This window comes from Pelmatolapia mariae, linkage group LG10_11, assembly GCF_036321145.2.
Source record: "Pelmatolapia mariae isolate MD_Pm_ZW linkage group LG10_11, Pm_UMD_F_2, whole genome shotgun sequence".
Lineage (NCBI taxonomy): Eukaryota > Metazoa > Chordata > Actinopteri > Cichliformes > Cichlidae > Pelmatolapia > Pelmatolapia mariae.
In genome coordinates, this window is record NC_086236.1 from 20676765 (window position 1) to 20702931 (window position 26167).

A 26167-nucleotide genomic window follows, 5' to 3' on the forward strand; every position below is an offset into this window, starting at 1 on the left:
CTTAGTCATTCATCTATAGTAAGTTTTTTTCTTTTTAAATTTCAGTACACGTCTTATGTTATTCAGTGCTAGCTCTGAAGTATTCCTGTAGTAATACTGTAGTATTTGAAAGAGTCGATTCTTTGTATTTTAGGAATATCCACCCCAGGGCATTCAGGGGTATGTTTTTCTACACAACTGTCTGCGCAGAATTACAAGAGGGCATCTTTTTGTCCAGCCTAACACTGCACATGATTGTCTCTCCCTGAGGGACTCCATTACAGTTAGTTTAGTCAAAGAAAAACATCCGCCTATAGCTGACTGCAGAAGTAACAGCATAGTTCCAGCGACAGGAAAAACAGATTGCCTTTGTCATCAAAGTAAAATCCAAATGGCTGTGAGTTTCACAGTTGTTGTGCTGTTGATATCTTCCGGACTGTACAGCGATTGTGGCCATTTGAGTGCTGCTGACACTGCTCCAGCTGTACAGGCAAGGAGCCTAACAACTGCTGGGACATTCCCAACGGACTCATCCCTTTCAACTTTTTGGTGTTTCTCCCACTTCCTCGTCCTGATCCTGATCATATACTGCCTCATTGTGGTGAAGGCAACATTCTTCAGTGGGTTAAAAAAAACTCTGTCTAACTGCTAAAAAATCCACTTGCAGGGTGTAAAGTCAAAGAACTACAATATTTCCAACATTTGTGTTAGACTAATGTTCCCTTTAGTGCCAGATATTCTTTGATTTCTTCTTTTTTTATCTAAAATTTCCCTAGCAAGTGTTATATACACATGTTGTTACTAAACTGCTGGCCAGCAATACTAGGTATTCAGCAAAAATAACTGAATTTATAAAACTGGTAAAATATGATAACACCTAAAACTGTTTACAGTTTCCCTATGCTTATCAAAGTTCCCCTCTTATACCATCTCTCAAGGTAGTCCAAAGAATAAGCCACTGGCCGTTTTATAAATATTGACCTACTTAATTTTTTCTAATGCATATTCTTAATTTACACTTAAAAGATGCTGCAAAGGAATCACAAACAAATACCAACCTACAAACTTTTAACTTGTCAGGTTTATTACTGACGATGTAGTCAGTAGATATATATATTTTTTAAATGCAGATCCTTTTATGTGGCTCTAAGAGGTTTAGGACATCTGTTTATGAATGAACTGACACATCCCAACAATATAAAAAAAACTTTGAGCAGATTTTCATTGTGTTGTCGTCGTTTAAAGAAACTAAGCACATCTTCCCAGTTCCAAAACACACACACACAGAAAAGACACATAAAGTGAAACAGAACACATGAGGAAAAACTGTAAATGAAAGTAAGGACTGCAAATCGCTGTCACACAAATATACAATGAAAATAATATATTAGTCCTGTGATAGACTGTCCCGAACTGACCCTGAAAAGAATAAGCAGTTAAGCAGTTAAGAGAATGGCTGGCTGTCTGGATGCTCAAAGAATGCTGTTCAAATCGTGCAATGTGCATTATTAGCAAAATTATTTTACAAGGAAAAGAAACTGCTCAGCGTCTGGTACTGAAGAGATCCATGGCTTTTATTCCATTTGTTTCTCTGGTGGGGTGGGATACGCATTCTCAATAAATGCCAAAGACAGTAATAATTAATCTATTTATGACGCCATCACTTAAGGTGATTAAACAGAAATGGGAAGCTTTAACAAAAGATTTAGTGAGAGAACAGTGAGGTTGAGATACACTGCTTAACCTTTGCTAAAATTTTCAGCTGTAGGCCCAGCTTTTAGTCTAATAAATAGTGCACTGAACACTGTGACTATCTAGTGGACATAGTCAAATATTGTGATCTCCACTACCACTGCAGTACTACAGTACTTGTGACTTTGGGGCCCTGAAGCTTCAGCTGTATTGTACAATAGGAAACAAGAAAGTAGTGACTGAAAATCACAGAAAAACACAGTAAAGACTACCATACAAAAATATAATAGGAATCATATATTAGCCCTGCGTTAGGGTGCCTTGAACTGACCCTGAATCGGATAAGCGGTTGTAAAGATGGATGGATTGAGGATTGTTTGTTTCCCTGTTTGGGTGGAAGGAGTCTCCATAAATGCCACAGACAATAATATTTAATCTGTTAATGACGCCATTGCTTAAGGTGATTAAATGGAAATGGGAAGCTTTAAGGAAAGATTTACAATAGTGAGGTCAAGATGACGTGCTTACATTTTGAACCTTGGTGACTCACATTCCTCATTTAAAGGTGACCTTGGCCCTTTGGAAAATTCCAAAACAGCCTTTGCAAAAACAAAAACAAAGCAAAACAAAACAAAACAAAACAAAACAAAACTGGAGGTGATCTTTGATGGTAGCGTCATTTAATAAAGAAATAAATTCTGTTGTTAAAACCAATTTCTTCCAGATGAGAGCCCTCGCGAAGATTAAGAACGTTCTCTCATCTGTTGACTTTGAGAAAGTAATTCATGCCTTCATTTCATCCGGGCTTGATTATTGCAATAGCCTTTATTTTGTAATCAGCCAGGCTCTGCTTTGTTGTCTACAACTTGTTCAGAATGCAGCAGCTCGACTGCTGACAGGCACACGTAAATGAGACCATATTTCCCCTGTTTTTGGCTTCTTTACACTGATGCCCGGTTACAGAATTGATTTTAAGATTTTATTGGTTGTTTTTTTTAAATAAATGGTTTTAAACAGATTAGAATCCTTTTACGTTTTTGAACTTTTAACTATGCATATTCCTGATATGTCTTTAAAGTCAGCTAATCAGATGCTTCTGGTAGTTTCGAGAAGCAGATTAAAACACCTAAATGTGACTGAGTTATTGTTTGTCTTCCCAGCTCGGTTATACTGCTTTTAGTTGTACAGCACTTTGGTTATCCCTTGTCATTTTTAAATATGTTAAAGAATAAATAGATTTGACTTCTATAAATGTTGGCAGTGGTTGGGGGGCTGTAAGCTAATCTAAAAGCCCAGCTCGGTCCACTACATAGTCACAGTCCAGCACTACACTGTAGTGTCTGAGACGTCAAGGCCCATGAGATCCCGCTGTACTGTAAAACAGGTAAAGAGAAGGAAATGGGGCATATTAGTGGAAGGTTCTTTGTATTAAAAGGCAATGCATCAGGTGCAGGAGGCTTCCATGCCATGTTACAATGCCTCACTGATAAACTATAATTAAAGGTTCAACCATCCTTTAAAATGTCCTTTGGCGCTGACACTGTACATTAAATCCTGTGCTAGTATTTTACAGGGAGGTTTATAAAAAATAATAGTGTCTTCCAGGCTGAATGAGCTGTTTAACTGAATAGCTGATAACATGGACGTGGATGTTTTCCTCTGAGGTATGTCATGAGATCTAATAAAGTTGAAGAATAAATTAAGTATTTAGACTGAACCTGGATCATTTTATCAGAACACACAAATCTGGGTTATGTGGAGGCAAGGGTGACCTTTTTTTCTCTTTTTGATATTCTGATAGCGTTTTTTTTTATTATTATTTTTTAAATATTATTTTTATCTTTTTGTCTTCCTTCAGATCTTCCTGGCAGCAGCCAGCGGGCAAAATTGGGGCAATAGGGTTTGGGGTTATGCAAGATTCTTGTGTGATAGAGATAGGTTGAGTGAGAGCTGATTTCATGTGCTGGTCCACATTTTGCTGCAACTTCTAACCATTGATTGATTGATCATACTTTATACTTTATTCATCCCGAGGGAAACTGGAAACTGACACTGGATATTTCTGACTGTTAAGTATATAAAACACAGGTGGAAACCCTTTCTGTGACAGGGTTTCCTCCTGTCGCAAGTATCAGACAGACTATCCTCGTGTCCTGCTCTAAATAGTTTTGCCATTTCAAACGCAGCCTTCATTCCAGTTTGTGAATTCAAGCAGGCCGGAGATTAATGGAGATTATTGTTTGCGAGATTAGGTTCCAACTGTAAGACTAATCTCCATTCACACCACTAACCAATCCAAATCTGCTTCTCTGTCTGATGGTAGATTTCAGCCAGCTGTTTGCAAGCTGCAGTGTTGCAGTATAACAGCCATGACACAAGATCTGTGGCTTTACAGTTAAGGTAACTGCTCTGGATAAAACATGACTGTTTCTCTAATTATACACAAAAAATATTGACCTGTTTATCAGAGACTTGCAATGCAATGTTTGATAAAAGCTGGTGGAAAGGTGCAGTTTACCTGCAGCAGAAGATGCATGCAGTATTGATCTAATTACAAAAAACCCTTTTCCATAAAATTACAAATACATGAATATAAATAAAAGCAGACATAGCTATTAAATTACTGCAATTTTTTTTAAATCCACATTTTTGCCAATGATATCACATTCATGTTTGTCTACTATCATATCTACCAATATGGCATTGTGCAGGCTGTTATTTCCCCAGTCTCGTGATCTTACGAAATACTTTTAAACTCTCACTTAAGCAGTTTGCACTTATGGAAGCAAATAATAAACCAGATATAAAATTGAAAGCTTTAAACTGCATGGCATTGCAGACTTGTTTTCATAGTTCTTATCCAGCTGAACTTGGAGTAAGCCCATTATTCTCCATGAGCCCAGACATAATTCTGTATTACATGGAAATTTATAATCGTCCAAAGCATTGCTTTAGTGTGTGTGTGTGAAATCAAAAGCTTATGTTAACAGACATTTAAACTATAGCAAGTATCTCTTACACTGGATATGTTAAATTGCACATAAGTAAACTGTCAGCATTTTGTGGATCGGGAAGAATTAGGAAGTGATAACTCCATTTTGTGCTTTGTCCAGAGCTTTCCTTGCATCACAAATGGTGCTTAACCTTAATAACCTTAATACTGTTTGAAATCCGTTAGGTACATGACATTCTCTAGCATTTGTTGTCTAACCAGCAAGAACCATTAAGCAAGCTGAAAACCTGAATCTTATTTCTCAAGTACCTGCTACCAATCGGTGCCCATTCTAAATTACTGATATAAATATAATTTGTAAATCAAATATTGTGTTTGCAGCTGATAGATAATTTTGCTCCGTTTTGTATCTTTCATATACCAAAATTGTTATATATTTATGTTTACTGTAGTCAAAAAAAAAAAATAAAAAAAAAAAAAATATATATATATATATATATATATATATGTATGTATACACAAATATTAGTGTGCAAGAATCTTAAGCCACCACTTTTATGTGGCCTTGAAGAATAGTTTTTCTTTGGACATTGGCTGCTTTTTCACTCATTTTCAGTCCAGTCCTTGTACCTGACCATTTTTAGTGGAATATTTATTGTTTGTTAAGCCACTTAACACTGACCTGTGACTCATTCAGTGATACACCTAACTCAACCAGTGTTGTGTCTGCACATAACAGACAGCTTAGCAAAGAACCAATTTTAAATTGCACCTTTGCATTGCACTTTGTTACTACCATCCTGTTGCAAAAAACACATTTTCATTTCTTTATGTAAATCTGTGAAAAATGCTCCAGTTGGTATACTTATACAAACGCAAGCTAGTATTTTTCCACTAACAAGGTAATTTTCAAAGATCTATTAGTTGAAAACTTGGTATGGTATGCAGTGTGTCCTTAAACAAATTTGAGGAACCTGGACAAGTAGAGGACAATAAAAAGTGGCAGGTCTACTGGAGCCTCATCATTGGTCTCAGTGGAGGGGCGTTGTCAAGAAGCCATTCTTAAGGATGGGAAAACAAGGAGAAAAGACTAAGGTATGCCAAATTACACAAGAACTTGACCGATAATCCATCAACGTGTACAGAGGAAGACTGGAGAGAGGTACAACAGTGAGTGTCTACAGCCATCTGTAAAACACTGTGGTGGAGGCCCTGTTTGGTTTGGGACTGCGCTTCAGCCTGTGGTGTTGGAGAGCTTGCCAAAAAACAGAAAAGTATCATCAGGTCTATCACGCAATATGGAAATATGCAATACGGAAAGCATCTAATTGGCAATAGCTTCAATTTTAGCATGACAAACACCCCAAACACACTGTCAGTGCATTAAAAGCATACCTGCATAGAAAACCACACAGAAGAACACTATCAGTCATTGATTGGCCTCCTTCGAACCAGAAGCTCAACATTATTGAATAAGTGTGGGATCATCTTGAGAGAGCAGAACAAGAAGCAACCAGCATCCAAAGAAAAACTCTGAATATCCTTAAAGAAGCCTGGAGAACTAATCCTGAATAATCCTTAAAGAGAGTACAAGAAAGTCTGCCTAAGAGAGTTCATGCTGTGTTGAAGAATAAAGGTGGCCATACCAAATATTGACTTTCAAGCGCCTTATAAATGTACATACTCTGTTTTTGCCTCATGTACTGTATTTCCATGCGTGTTTGCACATATTTCAGAAAATCGCGGCACACATTTCCCATTTTCCCAGCAAAATATAAAGAAATGATAAGTGGCTCAAGACTTCTGCACAGTATTGTACAGTAAGCGTATTGATGTTCTAAATCATGGGTACTACCCCAAAATAGGAAGGCAAGGAGTAACACAGTACATTTACATAATAACAGAAAGTTATCAGGTGGTAGTAACTAAAGTTAATATGTTCCATCTTCATCCACTGTGATTCTGAGTATTTCAAATGACATTGTATATCTGGTGAATGCCACAACTAGAGCAGAAAGGACTGACTGACAATTATCTCACCAGTGACATTCCTCACTGGTGAGATAATTGTGTAACTTTCACAAACATGCATCAGTGTGAAGAGTTTCACACTGTTTTAAACAATAAATGGATCAACTAACACTGTAGTTAAAGTACTGGCTTACTCAGTAACAGTAATAACCAAATATGTGTCTCACCTTTAAAAAAGGAATGAATTCTGCTCTAAATCATAATCTTTTTCTAACTCTTATTTCTGTTATGACTGTTCTTTCTTTTTTTCATATCATGGCTCTATAGAGCTCATTACGTAACGCAGAAGAGCAACAATTACAAAACACGAGCTGAGAAGAATCTGATTTGAAATTTTAGGAGTGTAGAGGAAAGGCTCGAAGCACACCGCTTGCTCACTTGCAATAGCTCTGCTGTACAAACAGGTACAACCATGACCCAAATCAGAAAACCTCAACTGTGCCATGACAGCTGCTCTGTTACTGGGGCAGTGTGACTTATGGAGACGCAAAAGATAGATATCCTAAATGCTTACCCTGTCACAATAATAGCTTTTAAAAATCTGTCTCTAGAAACGTGGAGCACAAGTCTGAGTGATTGTGAGAAAGTACCTAATGGACAAGAAAATGGGCGCCCGATTACTGAAAATGGTCATGCCTTTTTTTCCCACAGATCTTGTGACTATACATCAAGCAATCTTGTCACTGTAAAGTAGCCAAGATGAGATTGAATGGGGCAGAAATTCTTCATAAATGACCACCATGTGGACATAGAAAACAATCCTCACACAATCGCATAATACAAAGTGTAATCTCAGTCACGTTCAGTTGGAAGGCCACAACACTGACCATCGAAAACGCTTCAGTCATTGTGACCTAAACAAGCACACATCCTTTGCATGGCAATAATTTTTGCTGGTGAAATACAGTAAATGAGCACCTTTGTCACAACTTTTTGCTAAATGGCCCCTGAGAGTGTCATTGGGGTGTAATGACCAACCTGTAGATGCATGCTGATTAATGCTGCCACAAGACTAAATTGTGGGGTAGAAGCAGAGCCCAGTAGCCATCAGCAGCTGTCATTCTTGTTCTATGTCTGGCTCTTCTAAGGACCTCTTCCAATTCACAGAAAGATATAGCTTGCAGGCAAAATTCTGCCTGTCTACCACCTCAATGCAGCAGCTGTGACCTGCATACAGTTGGACTTTGCAGTGACAGATTAGTAACAGGGTGTGCATTCACTGCAACAGGTTTACATTGATCAAGCTCAAAAAAAGTAAATGGCCAGAATGAGCACTATATAAATACACACAAGTGACAGTGATTTGCATGTTTGATGCATTTTGCAGTACAATGTAGAGCTTTTAAAATGAGAGCTTTTTGTCATAGACATTGCACTGATTTGTACTTCATTTTACTCATACAGTGCTCCCACCAGCCTGAATACACCCACACACATGCACACGCAAAATACAGCTATGTAGGTCTCCTCAATGAGTCTATGGGTAGACAAAAAGCCGGGGGGGGGGGCGGGGGGGGGGCACACCTACCACATTTGTTTCAGTCGCACACTTTTGATTTAGGCTAAAATAAATAAATAAATAAATACATAAAATAATGAAACAATCCTGAGATGTGATCTCTGAAAAAGGTTCTGAATAGACAAATGGATGACAATGTGTGTGTGTGTGTGTGTGTGTGTGTGTGTGTAGAGCAGTCTGCCTCCTTGCACGCCAAGCCAACTGACATATGTTCAACAAGCTTAAAGAGAGATGTAAACACCAATTGTGTACTGAGGAGTAGGTCACTGGGCCTTATGATGCACTAATACGGACTATGGTCCACTGTGTAGATTTCCTTATTCTGGAATACCAGTATATCTGACATGCTTGTGCCTGCTTTGTATAATAAGCGAACTTCCTTTTTAAAAGTGATAGCATCAACAGTGACCTGTTGCAGAGCAGCACTAAACTCCAAGGAAATACTGGCTGTCATGCAATGATACTGAAATGTATACTTGAGTGAGACGTTTATATGTCTGCTAGATGACTGTATAACTTTTTTATATACAATAATGTCACAGATAATGCTACTGATTCAGCCACATAAACTATAATCCAGTTGAGACATGGACAACCAGTGCGAGGGCAGCATTTTCATAGCTAACATGAACCTGTGTTTGTGCATGCTTTCTGTAACCTGTAGCATAAGAAGCGTAATTGTTGTTGATTTCATCTCTGCTTTGACAGAAAACCAGAGCACCCAGCTGACTGAGTCCTGCAGCCATAGTGCAGGTGTTAACAGGGAGTTACAGTGGGATTTTGCATGTGAGGAAACGGGTGTAGCAGTGCAACGTGGGCATAAGAACCACTTTGAAATAAGCAATTATATTTTGCATTGTGAGATCCTGTAAAATTTTCCTTTGTGTACAGGCTGTGGTCTGTTGCTGCTGCGAGAGTCCCTGCTCTTTGTGGATTTTTGCCACTTAACTTTCAACAAGATAGACGCAGATGTTGTATGAGCTATCATCCCTGATCTGAAACCACTAGATGATATAAAGTGAAGATAAAAGGTAAATTCCACTGAGTGAAGCTTATCGGCATCATCAGCTTACTTTTGAATTAAGATCTGCTACCCTTGATGTAAACTTACATTGACCATAAATACCACAATCTGCTCTGCACCTGTCCAACATAGCACATGACTGTAGACTTCACCACAGTACTGCCAGCTAACCAGCCTGTATCAAACTGTACTGAACTACCTAGTATTTCATTGCAAACTTTGAATACAGTACCACAAAATTATGATGCTTTCATTTCCTTTGCAAGATGTTTCACAATATGAAAAAACACAACTACAGCATGTCATGCATGTCTGATTAAAATCTCCAAAGTTAAGGCATTACAAGTAAACTGTAAATTTCCAGTTTATCAAATATCTGCTCAGCAAATAACCGGTTAACTTTAACTAAAATTATTTTTCATCTTCCTCCTTTGCCTAACACATTTCTCTATTGTAAATATGCAGCACATGTATATTTAGCTAGCATGACACACTGCAATATAAACTGCATATAAACAGTTTGTGTGTGATCATATTTGTTGAATTTATTAAGCTTGTTTCCACTTATTTTTAAGTGGGAAATAATTTCAAAACGTACAGAAGCTTGTTTTGCCACTGAAAAAAAATGACATCCATTAATCCAAAACTTCAAGTTAAATATCTCCGAATTTGGGGTTTCTTGAGATATAATAACTTTAAATTTTAAGATAATAACCTGAAGTTCTGATTTATCGATGGCAAAGAAATTTGCCTTTTTTGGTTTGGTTTTATTTTAGTGTTGTTATTTTTATTTGGTGGTACAGTGGTTAGCGTTGTTACCTCACAGCAAGACAGCCCCGGCCAAGTGGCCAGGGCGTTTCTGCATGGAGTTTCCATGTTCTCCTTATGTTTGCGTGGGTACTCTCCCATTCCTCTGGCTTCCTCCCACAGTCCAAAGACATGTTAGTGGGGTTACGTTAATTGGCATTTCTAAATTGCCCATAGGTCTGAATGTGAGTGTGAATGGTTGTCTGTGTCAATGTGTTGGCCCTGTGATAGACTGGCGATCTGTCCAGCGTGTACCCTGCCTCTCGCCCTACAACAGCTGTCATTGGCAACCCTAAAATTGGATAAGCAGAATAGAACGGATGAATTGAAGGAAGCATTTTTTCAGTGGCAGAAACAAGATTCTATACATTTAAAATTACTGCCCACCAAAAAATAATGTTTATGAGCAAAAGTATAAACAACATTTATGCTCACTCCTCTTTTGAAGAGGAGTCAGCTAGATGCTAAATTTCCACCACAGCAGCTTCATTTACATCTGCACCATTAACACTCAGTAGGGATGAGACGGACAAGGGGATGTGACACGAAATCCCACAATGAGGTTGTGGGATATCATGCCATTATTTTCTTATTACTCCATCCTTTTGGCTATAAGCAAGTACAGGTAGAAAAAAAAAACTTACTCAATAGTAATATGTATTATTCTGCCTATCAGATTTACTCTTTTACTAAAGGTGCAATAGTGCAGTTCTGGGTTTTCTCCAGCCCACTTTAACCCCTGTGTTAACTGCTGTAGGTAGCCTGAGTTTAAGGCACCTCACAGGAAGTGGAAGTCACACAACCGCATAATTTTGAGAGTTGCACAGTATATATGTTTAACACACTAGACAGCATCTGTATGGTGCCAAAAGAGGGATTAAAGGCAAGTTTGGGGGGTGTGCTAAGAAGACCTGGAATCAGTCTCTGGGCCTAGACAAGATTTTTTAAGCCAAAAAATTATGAGCAAATATTAAGCGATAGTTAAATGACAAAAAAAAGTCACCATAAAGTTGGTGATCTTTGGTTAGTGCTGAACAAAGAAAGGAACTGAAAGTGTCACGAGGATATTGTTACTGTTTGCATGACAAGCCATAAATGGGGAGGAGAGGGGGGGTCAGAAAAGAAACTCTGGGGAGATCTGTTAATAGGAAGTCCATCATCTTTAATATCCATGTATAACCACATACTTTGATGGGTTCTTTGAAGTAAATAAAAGGCCCGGGAACTGGGTGTGGTAACTCAAAGTGACACAATAGGTGGCCGTGCCAGTTTGATCACATCACTGACAAGCTTTGATAAGTGCCAGAAAAATTGACAAGGGCTGTTTGGGCTGTTCAGGGAATCCAAAAGGGAATAGGGTCTATTTTCTGTTACCTCTCTAACAAGATGATGAGTTTAAAAGCCACAGTGAGAGTGGCACAATCAAGAGGAGAGGGGAGAATTTGTGTCTCATGAGTACAGACTAAGTGGATTTAAGACAGCAGCAGTACAGGACACACATCACATTTTAGGCCGCAGTGCTTCAATGGAAGTGCAAATGTGTCTCCTAAACATTGTGGAAGAAGTGTGGAAGACTGGCAAGTAAGATTTTACAGCTGAGTAGCAAACACCATAGCCTAGACACAATGAAGGAACTATGTGGCCTTTAAGTTCACGTTACAGACACTTGCACTACTTTCTAATTAAAGTAGTAGGGGCTCATTTTAGCCTAGTAAAGGGCACTGAAAACAGCTTTGCTTATGCAAATCAAGTGAAAAAGCAAAAATCTGTGTCCATCTACATATGTACAATAATTCAGGATTTGAGTGCAGCCTGTTGCACCACAGTTTCCTTTATTTTTTGTACTCCATAATTTCCACATCCTCAAGAAAATAATCTAACAAAAGAAGAAAAGAGCAAAGTTATTTTTCCTTTGAAATATCTGCTGTCAATAAACCTGATTTTCTCAATGGTGATTAACAGGGTCATGATGCCTCACTGCAAACATAATGTCCTGGATATTGTTTTAAAGTTACTCTCTAAGGACAACATCTACAGACCAAAGTTATTTCTTAAACTACCAACAAGAAAAGGAAAAGGCTTGAGTGTGGCGTGGGAAAGTTGTTAATTCGACATTTTCAATCCCAGCATCACGTTTCAGGATTCAGCTACAGCACACTGCTAGCCCTTAGCATGTGAGCAGGTCTGTCTGCAAACAGACAGACATGCTCTGCTGCTGCTACGCCAAAGTGTGGCATTAAGGCATTAAAGCAGGGCGGTAGCCTAAATATAGCCTAGGAGCCAATTTGCCTAGGGCAGCGTGATTTTCAACACGTGATACCGGTGATACAGGCCGCTGTCCCTGGTCCTGAAATTGTGCTCGCTCCTTTAAATGTAAGCGTTTGACGTTTCATAAAAGAAGCCACGAGGATATTTGGAAAACTGCAATGATTGTATGACTAACGACAAGTAAAACGTGCACTGCAATGTGTCTGAAAGAATAAAGCAGCTTTCCTGGCTGCAGATAGTAAAGTACACATAAACTGCAATTCCTCACTAGCAACAGTGCGAGGCGCTTGTCTATTGCAGTTCAGGGAGAATGGGAGAGAGAAAGAGAGTTTGATTGATCATGTGGGCTATGGGAGCCTGCGAGAGTTGTCGAAAATTGCTGCATAGACGCCCCTTAGGCACCTATTTGGTACCCAGTGACTCCAAGCCATGCTGTGGCCACAATAACCACAATTCACCAGAGTGCCTGTTAACAAAAGCCCCAAGCCCGGGGCTGTTAACACAACGTTGATTCTTCCGGGTTGGACTTCACCGGTATTCCACAATAGGGCTACATTGACTTACCGCAGTCCTCACACAAGATCCTTCCAACATCCTTTTTTAGGTTCTTTCCACTGGTGTCAAGAGGCGCGAACGATGCCTTAAAAACCAAGGGCTCGTCAGTGGGGTCCATGAAAAAAATGTACTTGTGGTTTTTCTTCACTTTGGTGCACGGAGCCTCAGATCCAAATTCCCCCACGGTGACGAGCTGTTCTCGCTCCAGACCCCCGCTGTTTAGGGGCCAAACATCCAGCACTTTGACATTCACACGGTACGGCTCCGCAGAGACGTTCACAGGCGTAGACTGCACCTTGCCCTCGATCACCACGGCGGATTTGTAAGCCTGGTCCTGCAGGGAATTCAAACTCGGGGAGTAGCAGGCGAATGAGACCCCGATGACCAGCATGGATAAATGTACTGAATCAAGCCTCATGCCGCCTGCTTTGGCTCGGTGGTCGCTGGTCGCGTTGCGGCAGGGCTCTCTCGGCTGCGGGGCGATGGCGATGGAGCTGGGTTGAATGAAGAGACAGCAAGTAGGCTCCAGTAGCACGACAGCGCGGCAGACCTTGCATAAGTGTCCATGCCATCGGGATCCGCTGCGTTTTCGGGTGATTTTCAGTGGGTAAACAGTAGCTCTGGAACCGCGGGATGACGCTGGGTTTCAAATCCAGTCACTGATTTCTACTAATAATAAGGCATCGTAGACATGCTAAGCAAGGAATCGGCGGTTTCACTCTCTCCAGCAGATGCTTCCTATGCTGCCATAGTAGCCTTAACTGCAAGACGACGCCACTCTTATCTTTGCCCAAAAATTGCAGTGGTGGGGTACCGCTATGATGGTTTTCTGTATCATCTGCAGCGGAGAGAAAAGACGCAAAATGCTGCAGTGAACCACAAGTTTGGTAGTCCGCTCGCAAAACAAAAGCCACGTTTCATTCCCCCCACCCCTTCAAAAAAAAAAAAAGGAAAGAAAAGAAAAGAAAAGAAAAGAAAAATAAAAAAAATTTAAAATTAAAATAAAACAATTATTTCTGCTCGGCAGCTATAGCGCTAATACGCCGCCTTCCACCGCGGCTCTCTCTCCGCCTCCCCTACGAGCCACAGACGGACAGAAAATAATGCCGATTGCCAAGAGGCTCCGTCAACAGAAAAAAACGCAGAACTGGAGCTCTGACACGGGCAACCGACGCACCGAAGGGTCGTTCTCCTCACTCCCCAAACCCCGCTACTGTATGCCGATCACTCCATGGTCTTTTATCGGTGGCGACCTCACGTTATAACGAAACAAACGAAATCCAAAATCCATGACTGTCCCTCCTCAAAATCGCATTTCACTGTAGCCAAGGCATCGCTCCAAAAACCGAAACAGGTTCACACGGAAACCCGCTGAGCCCAGAAAAATCCTATGGCTGCGATGACTAAGGCTGCGAAAGCATTTCGGAGTCTTCAAGAGACTGTTTTGAATGAGTTTTGCGTCTCATCCCATTAAGTCATGCCCTGCATTCAGGTCACATTCACTGCTCTGCCTCTAAAAAAAAAAAAAGAAGAAGAAAAAGAAAAAGAAGAAGAAGAAAAAAACGCTGTTGAAGGAAGACCGCATTAAATCTATAGAGCTGCAACACCGGGGTCCAAACCGCAGATGAACTATTTTACTCTACAAGAAGGAAAATTGTTAAAGTGTTTTTTAAAAAAATATATAGTTAAACGTGTTCATTTAGGGTAGTTCTGACAGAGCACTTTGACAAACGTCACGTTACATAACTACACAAATTAACATAGGAATACTGATTATCGTCATACCAAATATAACTAAAGTTGAAATTTATTTTTTTAGCCTGAATGCGGATACATGATGTTAAAGTAACCGCATCACAAAGAGCGACATCTGCTGACCAGAGAGTAGTTGGGAGTCAGTAACATACCCTACATAACTGCTGATGTTCATCAAAAAAGCGACAAAGCAGGGTGCTAGATTTGAATTTGGCTCAAAATGAAAGGTGCACAAGATTAAGTGAAATAACCTTTAAAAGGTAAAAAGGTCAGGGTATAAATTCTATATTAAATCAGTCTAAAACCAGGAAGCCAAAGACTCTCAAAACGATACTGTAACTTAAAACAACACAATGGAGTTACTTGCGTTTTCATTTAAGTGCACCACCTGCCAGCTTGAAACAGACCTGGCTGCTCTCCGTGGTGCTGAAATTTGAATTAGGCCTGTAGAGTGTTAATGTCAAACACGCTCACAATAGACAAGACATTACTGTGTGGACTAAAGTCCTCCTGTCAGCACCTATAATTGAGAATGCGCTTTTTAAACAGCACTCTGCAGACCAGTGCGGGATAGATGCGATGATGTAGGAATTGGTGGAACAAGCATTTAAGGAGCAATCACATAATAGGTAATAGTAGTGCTAGATTTCCCCTTTAAGAGTTACTTAATCAATTCTTGGCTGGGAATTACTATAAATAGTTACTTTAGTTTTTCAGTGGCAGCTCAAAGAGCCAGGACATAGGACTTTGTACAGGGGTCATATGTTTTTGAATATATTTTTGATAGGAAAACCAATAATTAGAGTGATTAAAGGTTTCTCCCACTGAAAACGCTACGTCCAGATGAACAGAATCAACTTTTGGAGATCATTCATTCATTCATTTTGCCACTGGCAAAGTGGGACACACAAGTTCACAACATTAACGCAAAAACTACGCTCGGATTTCACTTCTTTAGACGCTACCCTGCATTACAGTTCCCAGAAATGTTGCCCTATACCTGTTACAGTCAAAAAGACAATACTGTAATTCCCCAGTGTCGCCGAGAAGTGGCGCCCTTGAACCGAGTTTCCAACATTTGCGTGTTGACATCATGCAACGTGCAGCGGCGTTGAATTGTGCGTGTGTCGCTCTTCGTGCCACGACTCTCCGTTTCTTGTCCATCTTGTGAAGCAAGCAGGAGCAGTCCGTGTCGCTGTCACGCAGGAGTCCGAGCGCATTCACATGTGTCTTTTGCCTCGTCTCGCCATCTGCGGCAGGCCGTCGAGGTTTTAAGGCGCTGCGCCTGCAGACTGAGCGGGGTAAAGGTAGGTTATGGAGTCTCGCTCGGTGGAATGACGCTTTATTTACAAGTCATTCGGATTGTTGCTGTGCTGTAAGTGTCCTGACGTGCAGCCAAGCATATGACATTGCTTAGGAGAGTTTACAGAAGCATGAATACTTCACTGTACGACCGATCTGTCTGATCTGATACAAAAAACAAAAAATGAAAAAAAAATGGAGCTGCATTTGGAGCGATGCCACCGCTTTCCTATGCTGGGATGTAGGGAGAAACTTTGGGAGGTGATCACAGCGGCTGTCTTTTACCAACTGCGACAACACCTTCTGAGGCTGAAAACTGCGTTGGATGCGATCTCGGGATCCGAAAAAGACCTGCATGTATGACCCCACGTCCATAATTTAAAATTGTCAGAAAGAAAATAGGCCAAGTACCGACTGATGATGAATTTATGGCTTAACTGATAAGTTATTCATCTGTCTAGTGGGTCTTCATAAATCTGCGTATATAGAGGCGTATATAGTGTTTTAGGTGTAACTTTGTTCAGACAAAGATGAGCTTGTCACAGTAAACGCTTTGATTAGAAAGTCTGATGAAATTCTAAATGAGTGGTTCCATTGCAATCTGAGGCCCAGAGAGGTAAGGCCATTTTAAATCCGACACATTATACACAAACGAGGCCTGTAAGTTTGCAGTGCTGTTCATTCATTCAGTGCAATAGGAATGACTTACCCATTTCGCGTGCATCCACAGCGGTGTTTGTTGCACTCATCTATTTAGAAAAAATAATAATAAAAAGAAAGGGCACATCATTTTTTTTAAAGACAGCATAGAGTTGACTTCTCTTCAGCAGAAATACTTAATGAAAAGAATATAAGCTTGTACTCAGAGTTTCCTGGGGAGTGGCAATGAAATAATGAGAGAGGTTCACTGTGAGCAGGTGCGGACAAACTTAGTTGATTTTGTTTTTGCATAGAAAACCAACAGGCCAACCTCACGCTGAACATCACAGTGATACACGTTACACGTTTAGATTCTAAAATTTTCATTGGTTTAATCCTCGCGCAGTTGTTAGGTTTTTAATCACAATTTATTCATTTATTTTTTAATCAAAGTGGGAATTACTGGGGAATGAATCACCCTTTGAGACGCAGAATAGGTCATATTTGAATGTTTATGTGTATAAAAAATATAAAAGGTGGATAAAGATTAAGAGAACGTTTAAAAGAAGGAGAAAATTAGTCAAGAGTATTGTTTCCTCTTAAGGCCCAAATGCTTCTGTCTCCTCACCTGCAGCTCTGATTTACACTAGTGATGGACAGAGTAGAAGAGCGACCTAAATTCTTTTTCAGGGAATTTTAGAGGGAATAATTTTCTTGAATGCGACTTCTCTCTTAGCATCTTCAGGATATTTCAGCGTCCTCCTGCTTCACATTTTATTATTCATTATTTGTTTAAATAAATTATAATTTTTAATATTTGTAACTTTTTCAATTACCCAATATTTTTTTCACAGCCCGGAATTTTTTTTAAAAAACAATAAGCATTTGAAATGATTACTATAAACATACAGAATGCATACAGCATTTTAAATGTAAAACATTTCAAATTACTGCTTTAATATTTAACGCCTGAGAAATCAAGTAGTATCTATAAGTCAAGATGCATACATGTTTATTTTTATTTTATTTTACTTTATTTTTAAGTTTCTAAGTTGAGTTTGTTTGTATGACTGGCTTCAGTCAGGCCTTCTAACAGTCTTGTGGAAAGGTACAGAAGAAATGTCAACTTTGAGAGGTAAATTAGTCACGTATACAATCTCAACGTTTCCATCGATGCAGTTGATATTTTCTATTCTAAATAAAAGTTTGAGGTTCAATGCTCGGTCTTGTTTGTGAAGTGAAGAACGAATAGTGCCTAAAGGATACCCACAGTTAAACATCTTACCATTTTCCCTTATTTGGACTCGGCAGCGACACATAAACGAGTCTGCAAGAATGAGCGGCGGGGGGAAATAATTATGTTTTAAATTCTGGGCTTTCTGCAGTGTAATCATATAGACGAGGCCTAGGACAGCTGTCTCACAGTCCCTGACTGAATACTAAAAAATATTTTTCTTGTATTTATACTAACTCTTTGTAGTGCATTTGAATAAAACTCTGGAATCACCATTTAAGCGATTTTTACATTTAAAAACTATTTGCGCTGTTTATCTTTGGTCGTAAAAATGATTTGGAGGCAATCTAAAGTAGTCGTCAGATATTTTATGCGGGAATTAGAAAAGGCGGAAGAAGGGCAGAAGATTTATGCTAAATTAAAAATATAGATACCCTATACAGGCTTATAGATGCCTCGAGTGAAAGGTCTTGGCACTCTTTTTTTTAAAAAAAAAGAAAAAGAAATCGTTTTCCAGGTAACTCGGAAGTAAGACTTTAAAAAAAAGGTCCTTCGTATAAAAAAAAAAAAGTATCGCCAGCATTGATTATTGTATTTTATTTTTTGTGCAGAATTTAAGTTAAGATGGTTTTATTATTTATTTATTTGGGGCTTTATTGCTGCTTATTTTTATGCTCTAATCGAACCTCAGTAGATCGTCATCTATATGGTCTAGTCAGTAATAATCTGTGTAGGCCCAGATGGGCATGCCTTGATCTTTTCCCATTATCAATCCATGCAGTGGCATTACTTGAAATGCGCAAAAATAATACCAGAGCAAATGAGCTGGACTATCTTAGCCCAGGTCTGCCCATCATATTTCATATTTGCGCAAGTAAGAAAAAATAAAATGAAAGAAAGAGCTTTGACCCGGAGCAGACAATGCCGCCGCTGAACAGCTGAAGAGAAGGAGGCCCGAGTACTAATGAGGCAGGCCTGCGAGCTGCAGGGCGCTCCGCTGAGACAGCGTTCAGACCTTGCTTGGACACCTGGGTGACACAATTCTATCTTAAGGCGTGAACAAGTGGGTAAGATTACCTTAGAAATAGTCGCCACAAAGTCAGAGTTTAGAAACAGAACCTTTCTTTCATGAACGTAAGCTGCAGGAGGGTTTGCTACACTTTCACGCCTTCTGTGTGTGTCTTGATGTTGGCAGCTGTTTTGCATGTCCCGTAGGCATACCGAGCACGCTCATTGGATGTTTTGCTACATAAAAAAATGTAACCTTTGTAAAAAATTTTGCACCTTTACAGATTTCAAACTGAGGAATGACTGGTGGTATTAAAACTAGCCTAGTTGTTCCGTCTTTTATCTAAGCAGAGGTAAGTAGCCTCCAGGGTGGGGAAACTTAGCTGAGTTGCTGAAACAATGTTGTGAGACCCACCTCTGCTCATATTATTCCCACACAGTTAACATGGCGGCTCTCTCTCCCTTTCTGACATGATTTGGCGTTATAGAACAAAACTGCTCATTCATAAAATAAAACGGGAATCGGAAACTAAAAATTAATATATATAATTTTTTTTATTTGTATTATTAGCTATACATAGTATATATTTTAAACTAAACTTCCTTTAAAATAATTTCTAATTCTAATGCTGATATCAGTGTTTAGTAGCCTAGAGATGGTAAAGTCCAATACAATGTATAAAAGGTAAGATGTATTATAAATTATGTGGAATTGACTGGCGCCAAGAGTGAAAACTAATTATTCGTTACAGGCTATTCGTTTTATCAGTCCCGCTATTATTTGTATTGCTGCTAATGCGGTCCTGTTAAATAATATGTATAGACCGATTTTCTTGTGACTTGTAAATCAAGATTTTTTTATTTTTTTTTTTTTTTTTCAACTCTTTGAGCACAAACGGTGATCTGTAAACTCGTTAGCACATCCCACGTAAACAGATACACTTGTGATGTGAAGTCGGTGATGCTTTAGAAGGCTATTTTCTTCGATAAAAACTTGAGGGCAAGCCTGGGTCTTTCCAGGTTGGAAAAGCACCTGGCTTTTCGGGAGCTGTACAGACGAAACGAAACTTAAGTGGGCTGGTAGACGCATTTCCTCCAACAACCGTAGGTTTCGCTTTCAATGTTAGTGACAGCTTATGACATTAGTCGTGCGGTGTGGCATAAAGGGCATTAAAACACATGACAATCGCTCTGCGTTAAGCGCCCTTCTCGTTTTATTTTTTATACTCTTGTGTAGATCTCGCGAGAGCTCCGGCTCGCTGTGGCTGTGCAGCAGACAGAGGGAGAAGGCAGGCAGGCAGCATCATGGCGGACAGAGACAGTGGAAGTGAGCAGGGAGGAGCAGCTACGGGCCCAGGCTTCGGTTCCATGCACCTAGCGACAGGAGGGGCGGGCTCGGCCTCCGGGCTCCAGCATGAGACCCAAGAGCTGGCGTCGAAGAGGGTTGACATCCAAAACAAACGTTTCTATTTGGACGTTAAGCAGAACGCGAAAGGCCGCTTCTTAAAGATAGCAGAAGTCGGGGCCGGTGGAAACAAGAGCCGCCTCACTCTCTCCATGTCCGTGGCGGTTGAGTTCCGTGACTACTTGGGGGACTTCATCGAACATTATGCCCAGCTGGGTCCGAGCAACCCGGGGATGGTACAAGACGAGCCCAGGCGAGCCCTCAAAAGCGAGTTCTTGGTCCGAGAAAATCGGAAATACTATATGGATCTGAAAGAGAACCAGCGGGGACGGTTTCTGAGGATTCGACAGACCGTTAACCGGGGGCCCGGTTTGGGATTCACGCAAGGCCAGACGATTGCTCTGCCTGCCCAGGGACTTATTGAGTTTCGTGACGCTTTGGCTAAACTTATTGACGATTATGGTGTAGAGGACGAACCTGCAGAGTTGCCCGAAGGGTCATCGTTGACTGTGGACAACAAACGGTTTTTCTTCGACGTCGGATCCAATAAGTACGGTGTGTTTATGAGGGTAAGCGAGGTGAAGCCAACGTACCGCAACTCAATTACAGTGCCCTACAAAGTGTGGTCCAAATTTGGGAATACTTTCTGTAAATATGCCGAGGAGATGAAGAAGATCCAGGAGAAACAGCGGGAGAAAAGGGCATGCGAGCTGCAGCAACAAGAGGAGATGCAGCAGGACGATGGAGACGAGGATTGATATAGACAGCAAACAAAAAAAGAAAAAAGAGAGAGAGAGAGGAAAAACATGCCAGAGTAATGAAAATAACAAGAGAATTATAATTAAAAAGAAAACACTCTACTGTATAATGAAAGAAATCTAAAGATTTAACTGTATTGGTTTAACCAAGGGAGCATCACCCACAATATAAGAAACCTCCACGACCTGACAGTTATGACATGTTGTCACTCATCGCTGGATGTTACCCCACTTAACCACCATTAATACAGTAACAGGCTGCTAAACAAAGTAATAACATTATATTTGAACATTGTTTCCTACTTGACAAACGATATTGAACTGTTTATTTCCCTTATTAACAGAAAACTTTTGTACCAGTTAAAGCTATTGTAAAGAGGAGAGGAAAAAAAAAGTGTTTGCAATGTTCAAATTGAATTATTGCCGAGTTCAAAGGAGAGACAAAAAAAAGTTTCCTTCTCATGTGAGTTAAATGACTTCAGCACAAATCAGATGTTTTAATTTTTAAACCAAAATTCCAAAACTTTGTAAAAGGTTGTCACATGTACTTGCCATCCTATTTACCTTTACCTGTGAGTAGAGAGGTGTTTACACATAAATCATATGAGGGCTAGGCCTGCTTCGGAAACTGATAAGATTTCATGCAGTACATATATATATATATTAAAAAAAAACAAAACAAAGGAACGTGTAGGCATTTTCATGAAATGAAATAAGTGCTCTATTTATTGTGCAATATGCATTGCATATAAGGAACTGGTCATTGGATCTTGACATTTGCCAGAGGCATTCAAAGATATATTAATATTGTAACTTTTGTTTCAGTTGAAATTGTTGCCATGCAGATGGATATATAATAGACTACCTTTGTGTCTCGTTGTTAATGCAATGTGTTCAGTTTAAAGGTACTAAATGTGTATTTGATAGAGGAAATGCAGAGACAACATGTAGCAAATGGCCTGAACTGCAGATTATTTAACAAGGCAAAAGACCCTGAATATACTGTGTTGATTGGCATAGTAAAAACCGGAAGAGCGCAATCGGTTAGTACATATGAAACAAACTTTTTGTGATCTTGTTTAGTCATAAAAGTCTAAATGGTGCCAAGGAGTGCTGTTGCTGCATGTTTATCTGCACTACGATTTCGTTGGTCTCCCAAAATATTGGCTCAAAGACCCTTCCATACGTATCTTTATCTGCCTATGTTGTATGAATCTCAAGTTCGAGGACTGGGGGGGGGATTACCATCCAAAAGGCTCGGTGTAGTTCTAGTGGAAGTTGTTTCAAAGCATGATTGTAAAAGCAGCGACCTTGTGAACAGTAATCGAAATGTCACCATCACACTATGAGGACGGCCACTGAGGCGCTTGCCTGGCTTAGCCGAGGTGAAGACGGCCTGGTTCACCTGTTGGTGAATGTCTGTTATGTCATTGGATGTGCACATTCCTTTCTTGCGTTTTAAGATCTGAGGGTGTGAAGTTCAGTGTGGGGCTACTTTGGATACATTCTCATAGCTCTGCTTTAGATTTGTAAGCCCAAATACCCACCTGGGGTGATGAGATTCTGTTCTGGTCTAATTGTAAATATTTGGGCTGCCACACGGAAAACAACTGGTTCTAATCCAGTTCAGTCGCATCTCATAGATGTGTGATAGCAGTTTTATAAACTCTGTCAGTAAACTCCAGAGAAACTGGCAACAATCAGATACTGTCAGATTTACCTCAGCATTGAATTAAATGATTGCTCCCATGTTTAGATTGACTGGAAACCAGCAAACTAGACTGTCCTTGACCACCTATTTTTGGAGCCTTTGGTATAGCCTAAATGATACCTGATTGGGAGCATCCTCTTCAGCATATAAACAACCTGGTGCCTTACACACTCCGCATGCTTACACGCTGGCCTGGTGCTTTGGATCGCAGTTATGGCTTCTTTTTGTTTTCTTCTTCTTCTTCTTCTTCTTCTTCTTCTACTTCTTTTTTTCAAATCTCCTCTTTCTTCTGTTTCTTGTGTCTCAGCCCCCTTGTGTGCTAGCGCACGACTCGTGGTGCTAAAAGGGTTTGTTACAAACTCTTTAGAAAAATAGGAGCAGAATTCTGAACTTTTTTCTGCTACCTTTCAGCTCCCCCCCCCCGACTTTATTGCCATCCCCATTGCCTAGCCATCCAGGTATCGGCCTACATGTAAACATGGAAGGGGGTGGTCACCTAGATGCAAGATGATGCAGAAGAGATGGCTCTTCACCAGCCATGTGCATTAGCAGGGAGAGCAGGGGCTGATTGGGAACATCAGTAGTGGCCTGAAATGGTATCAGTTGTTACGGGAAAGCCCCACCCACCCCTTAAAATGCTTGTTTTATGGCTTGGGTTAGTTATGTGTAAGTTGTAAGTTGCTCAATTAATGGGGAGTAGCAAGCATGTCTTGTTTTGTTTTGTGGGTTTTTTTTGTTGTTTTGTTTGTTTTTGTTTTTATGTAGTTTTACCTTTTCAGCATTATTCCACATTATTTGTAATTTTGGAATGTTTTTGCCCACAAAAATATCGTTTTGTTTTTTTTTCCTTTCTGTGCAACATTTCATCACTGTGTGCAATATCATATGTGCCAATGGTGGCAATATATGTATATCAATTAAATATATGATTACTATTTGAAAGCATATGGCTGAATTCCATGTTTATTTCTCATGAAGGAATTGTACGCCTTTATTTGCACACAAAGCTCCATCCTGGAGGAAAATATAGTAAACCAAGGTCTTAGCAGCCTGTTGAGTCAAGCAGTTCACGTACTTACTTTAACTTGAAATCGAACATTGTCCCTGCAAGTATGCCCCTCTCAAGGAAAAGGGTAAACTTGGCTAATGGTTTGTTCAAGGTAGACTGTAAACATACAATGGAGTTGTTTTTTTTTGTTGTTTCTTTGTTTTTTCTTTCTTTTTTTTTGTGAAAAGGAAAATTTAAAAAGAAGAAAAAAAAATCCCTGGAATCTCCATTTTAGCTTTAAGCTAAGAAAAGGTGCTTCAGTCCAATCCTCATTAAGGTGTATGGTGAACTGTCTTCAGTGGTTGTTGTGTGTAGCACTTTGCTTTCCCAGGTTAATGAAATGCCTGACCAATACTTGTTTAAAAATGATCTCAACAAAGAATGTTGTTCTCTTTTCTGTTACCTCTTTTTATTTAAAAAATGAGGTTATTTGATTTGCTCATTTGGTTTTTGATGCATTAAATATAATTTATGTACATTTGACAAATTATTAAAAAAAAGAATAAATTTAATTTACCCATGAGGGGGAAAAAAATCTATATTCAAAATGTATGTGTTTTTCATGTTTCATTTCTTGTTGTGGGATGGGGGTGGGGGAAATCACTGAAAAGTCTGTTTAATTTTTATGTAGTGCTGTCTACAATGTCTGATTATACATTTGCAATGATACTAATTGCTAAAGCTTAATTTTACAGCCTATAAAATGCAAATTTTGCAATGGCGAGTACCTGATGACTCATGTCTTCTTAGAGATTTCTACAATAGTACTGTATGTGTAAAACCAGGCTGTAAAATAAAGCGTTACTTTGTTCTCTGACTATCCCGACTATGCAATTTGTGATCATCTGTATGCAACAATTGCTCTTCTGTGAGTCTTTCTGTTAATCTAAAAACTAAAGAAATTAGACTTTATTGATCGTGACCCAACAGAACCTGCACATGTTTTAAGTTACATTTTTTTAATGATTGTTTTTCTTTCTTATTTTTTTTTCTTTTTTAATACGTTTGGTGTCGGATTTAAGCTAAAAATCAAAGTTTAAAAAAGAGCTTAAAAAAGTTGCTTCCAAATGTTTTTAGGATGCGTCTCACTATTCTTGAGTTTATAGCTATTTATAAGTAAAACTGATTCCCTGTAACAAGTTGAAGTCTTGGTTTAATTCTGTTAATAAAATGAAATGACATAGAAAATGTTAATTATCATTATGTAAATTCTGAAAATTGGCCAAGTGATATCAGCAGCACCCTTTGGGTTGCTTCTAGGTCCTAAATCATGGAGCATAGAGGCAGATTTATTTCTGGGCCATCCACACGGAGTACCCTTGTATTGCTTCAACCATTCTCCTCCTATCAGAAGAACCCACATAAGAGTAAATACAGCATAACGAGCTGGAAGGTCCATTCTCTAGACATGCCCAAAGGTATTTCTCCAGGACATATGTATGTTTGTGCTTTGTTGTTAGTTGATAGTCCCAGCCTGCTAGATGGGATGGAGGGTGAAAAAACTGAAGTGGATGTGCTATACCGAGATGGACTCCAGCCCAGATGCCAGCTTACACTCCGACTTTGCTCCTCATCCCAGAATCTACACAGAGAACTGGTCTCTGTCGTCACAGCATGATTAAAGCATCCAAAAAAGGATAAACCCCATTTAATCAAACAAAAATTCCCTTATTAAACATAAAACACATTGTAATGTGTTCTGATGGTGTTTAGTCTGATCCAAGGTGCCACACTTTGAATCTATGAGAGAACTTACATTTTATTAATTTTGAAGCATGACCATTATCACATGAGCACTTTGCCACCGCTGACTATAACAAATGGCTTGCTACAAAAGCATCCTGCCCCTCGTTACCTTTTAGGCGCAGGTGTCTGCATGCATTGTATATTTACGCTGTTTTGCAGTCGAAATTTATGGAGCCATGCGGTCAGTGTGCATAAGTGCTTATGCACAGTTTTTATTCAGCTTTCGTTTAGTGCTGTAGTCTAAGGTAGTTGAGCACTGGCTTGGGTGGTGACGTAATCCATGGCAGGCTCCTTTTTTTTAAATCACAGCAATTGCTTTAACCAGTAGAGGCCGCTCTTTACCTAAAAATGAGTGGCTCATAAGCAGAGGAGGACAGTTAGCTGAGAAAATTTCCTCTGGCTTGAATGTGCAAACTATCAGCAGACATGGTAAATTAAACAGCAAACAGTTACTTGCATAATGCTAGAAGGCACATCGGTTGTTTCACATAATGCTAGAAGCTGTGCTAAAGTTTTGGGTAATGCTAAACGCGAACGTTAGCAAATAGCATTTCTTGATTAAAAGGCGTCGTTAAAAGGGAAGAAAATACAGGAGGAAGAGAGCTAATTTTTCTTTGCTGTATTTTTTAAATATTATTTGTGTAGAATTATATGTGTAAGCGAAAATGTTTTGAGGATATGGAAAATACGTGTGTTATGAACATGAACGCATGCCTTTCTTTCTAGCTATTTA

At 39.5% G+C, this 26167-nt stretch overlaps 2 protein-coding genes across 5 annotated transcripts in view; one reads left to right on the forward strand and one right to left on the reverse strand.

Annotated features, from left to right (window-relative positions):
* The window catches only part of nrg2a (neuregulin 2a), a 77027-nt gene extending 63553 nt beyond the window's left edge, over nucleotides 1-13474 (reverse strand). For 2 of the 3 annotated variants that reach the window (XM_063485208.2, XM_063485211.2), the window contains exon 1: nucleotides 12838-13354. In XM_063485208.2, coding sequence (XP_063341278.1) covers nucleotides 12838-13246 — 409 coding nt within the window. In that variant the 5' untranslated portion in view covers nucleotides 13247-13354. Of the gene's footprint in view, nucleotides 1-12837 lie in introns of all 3 variants that reach the window. The other variant, XM_063485207.2, reaches the window with a different exon arrangement.
* A 2205-nt stretch (nucleotides 13475-15679) lies between these two features.
* Nucleotides 15680-24815, forward strand: puraa (purine-rich element binding protein Aa). 2 transcript variants are annotated; one of them, XM_063486267.1, is made up of 2 exons: nucleotides 15680-15890; nucleotides 20004-24815. In XM_063486267.1, exon 2 carries the CDS (start codon nucleotides 20072-20074, stop codon nucleotides 20927-20929), a length of 858 nt encoding a protein of 285 aa, XP_063342337.1. In that variant the 5' UTR covers nucleotides 15680-15890; nucleotides 20004-20071; the 3' UTR covers nucleotides 20930-24815. The 2 variants fall into 2 exon arrangements, with proteins under 2 accessions (XP_063342337.1, XP_063342338.1); XM_063486268.1 differs by lacking the exon at nucleotides 15680-15890 and adding an exon at nucleotides 15916-16242.
* Nucleotides 24816-26167: the final 1352 nt, after the last annotated feature.

Coding starts and splice junctions, on each gene's coding strand:
- puraa (XM_063486267.1), top strand. CDS start 20,072: ATGGCGGACAGAGACAGTGGAAGTGAGCAGGGAGGAGCAGCTACGGGC.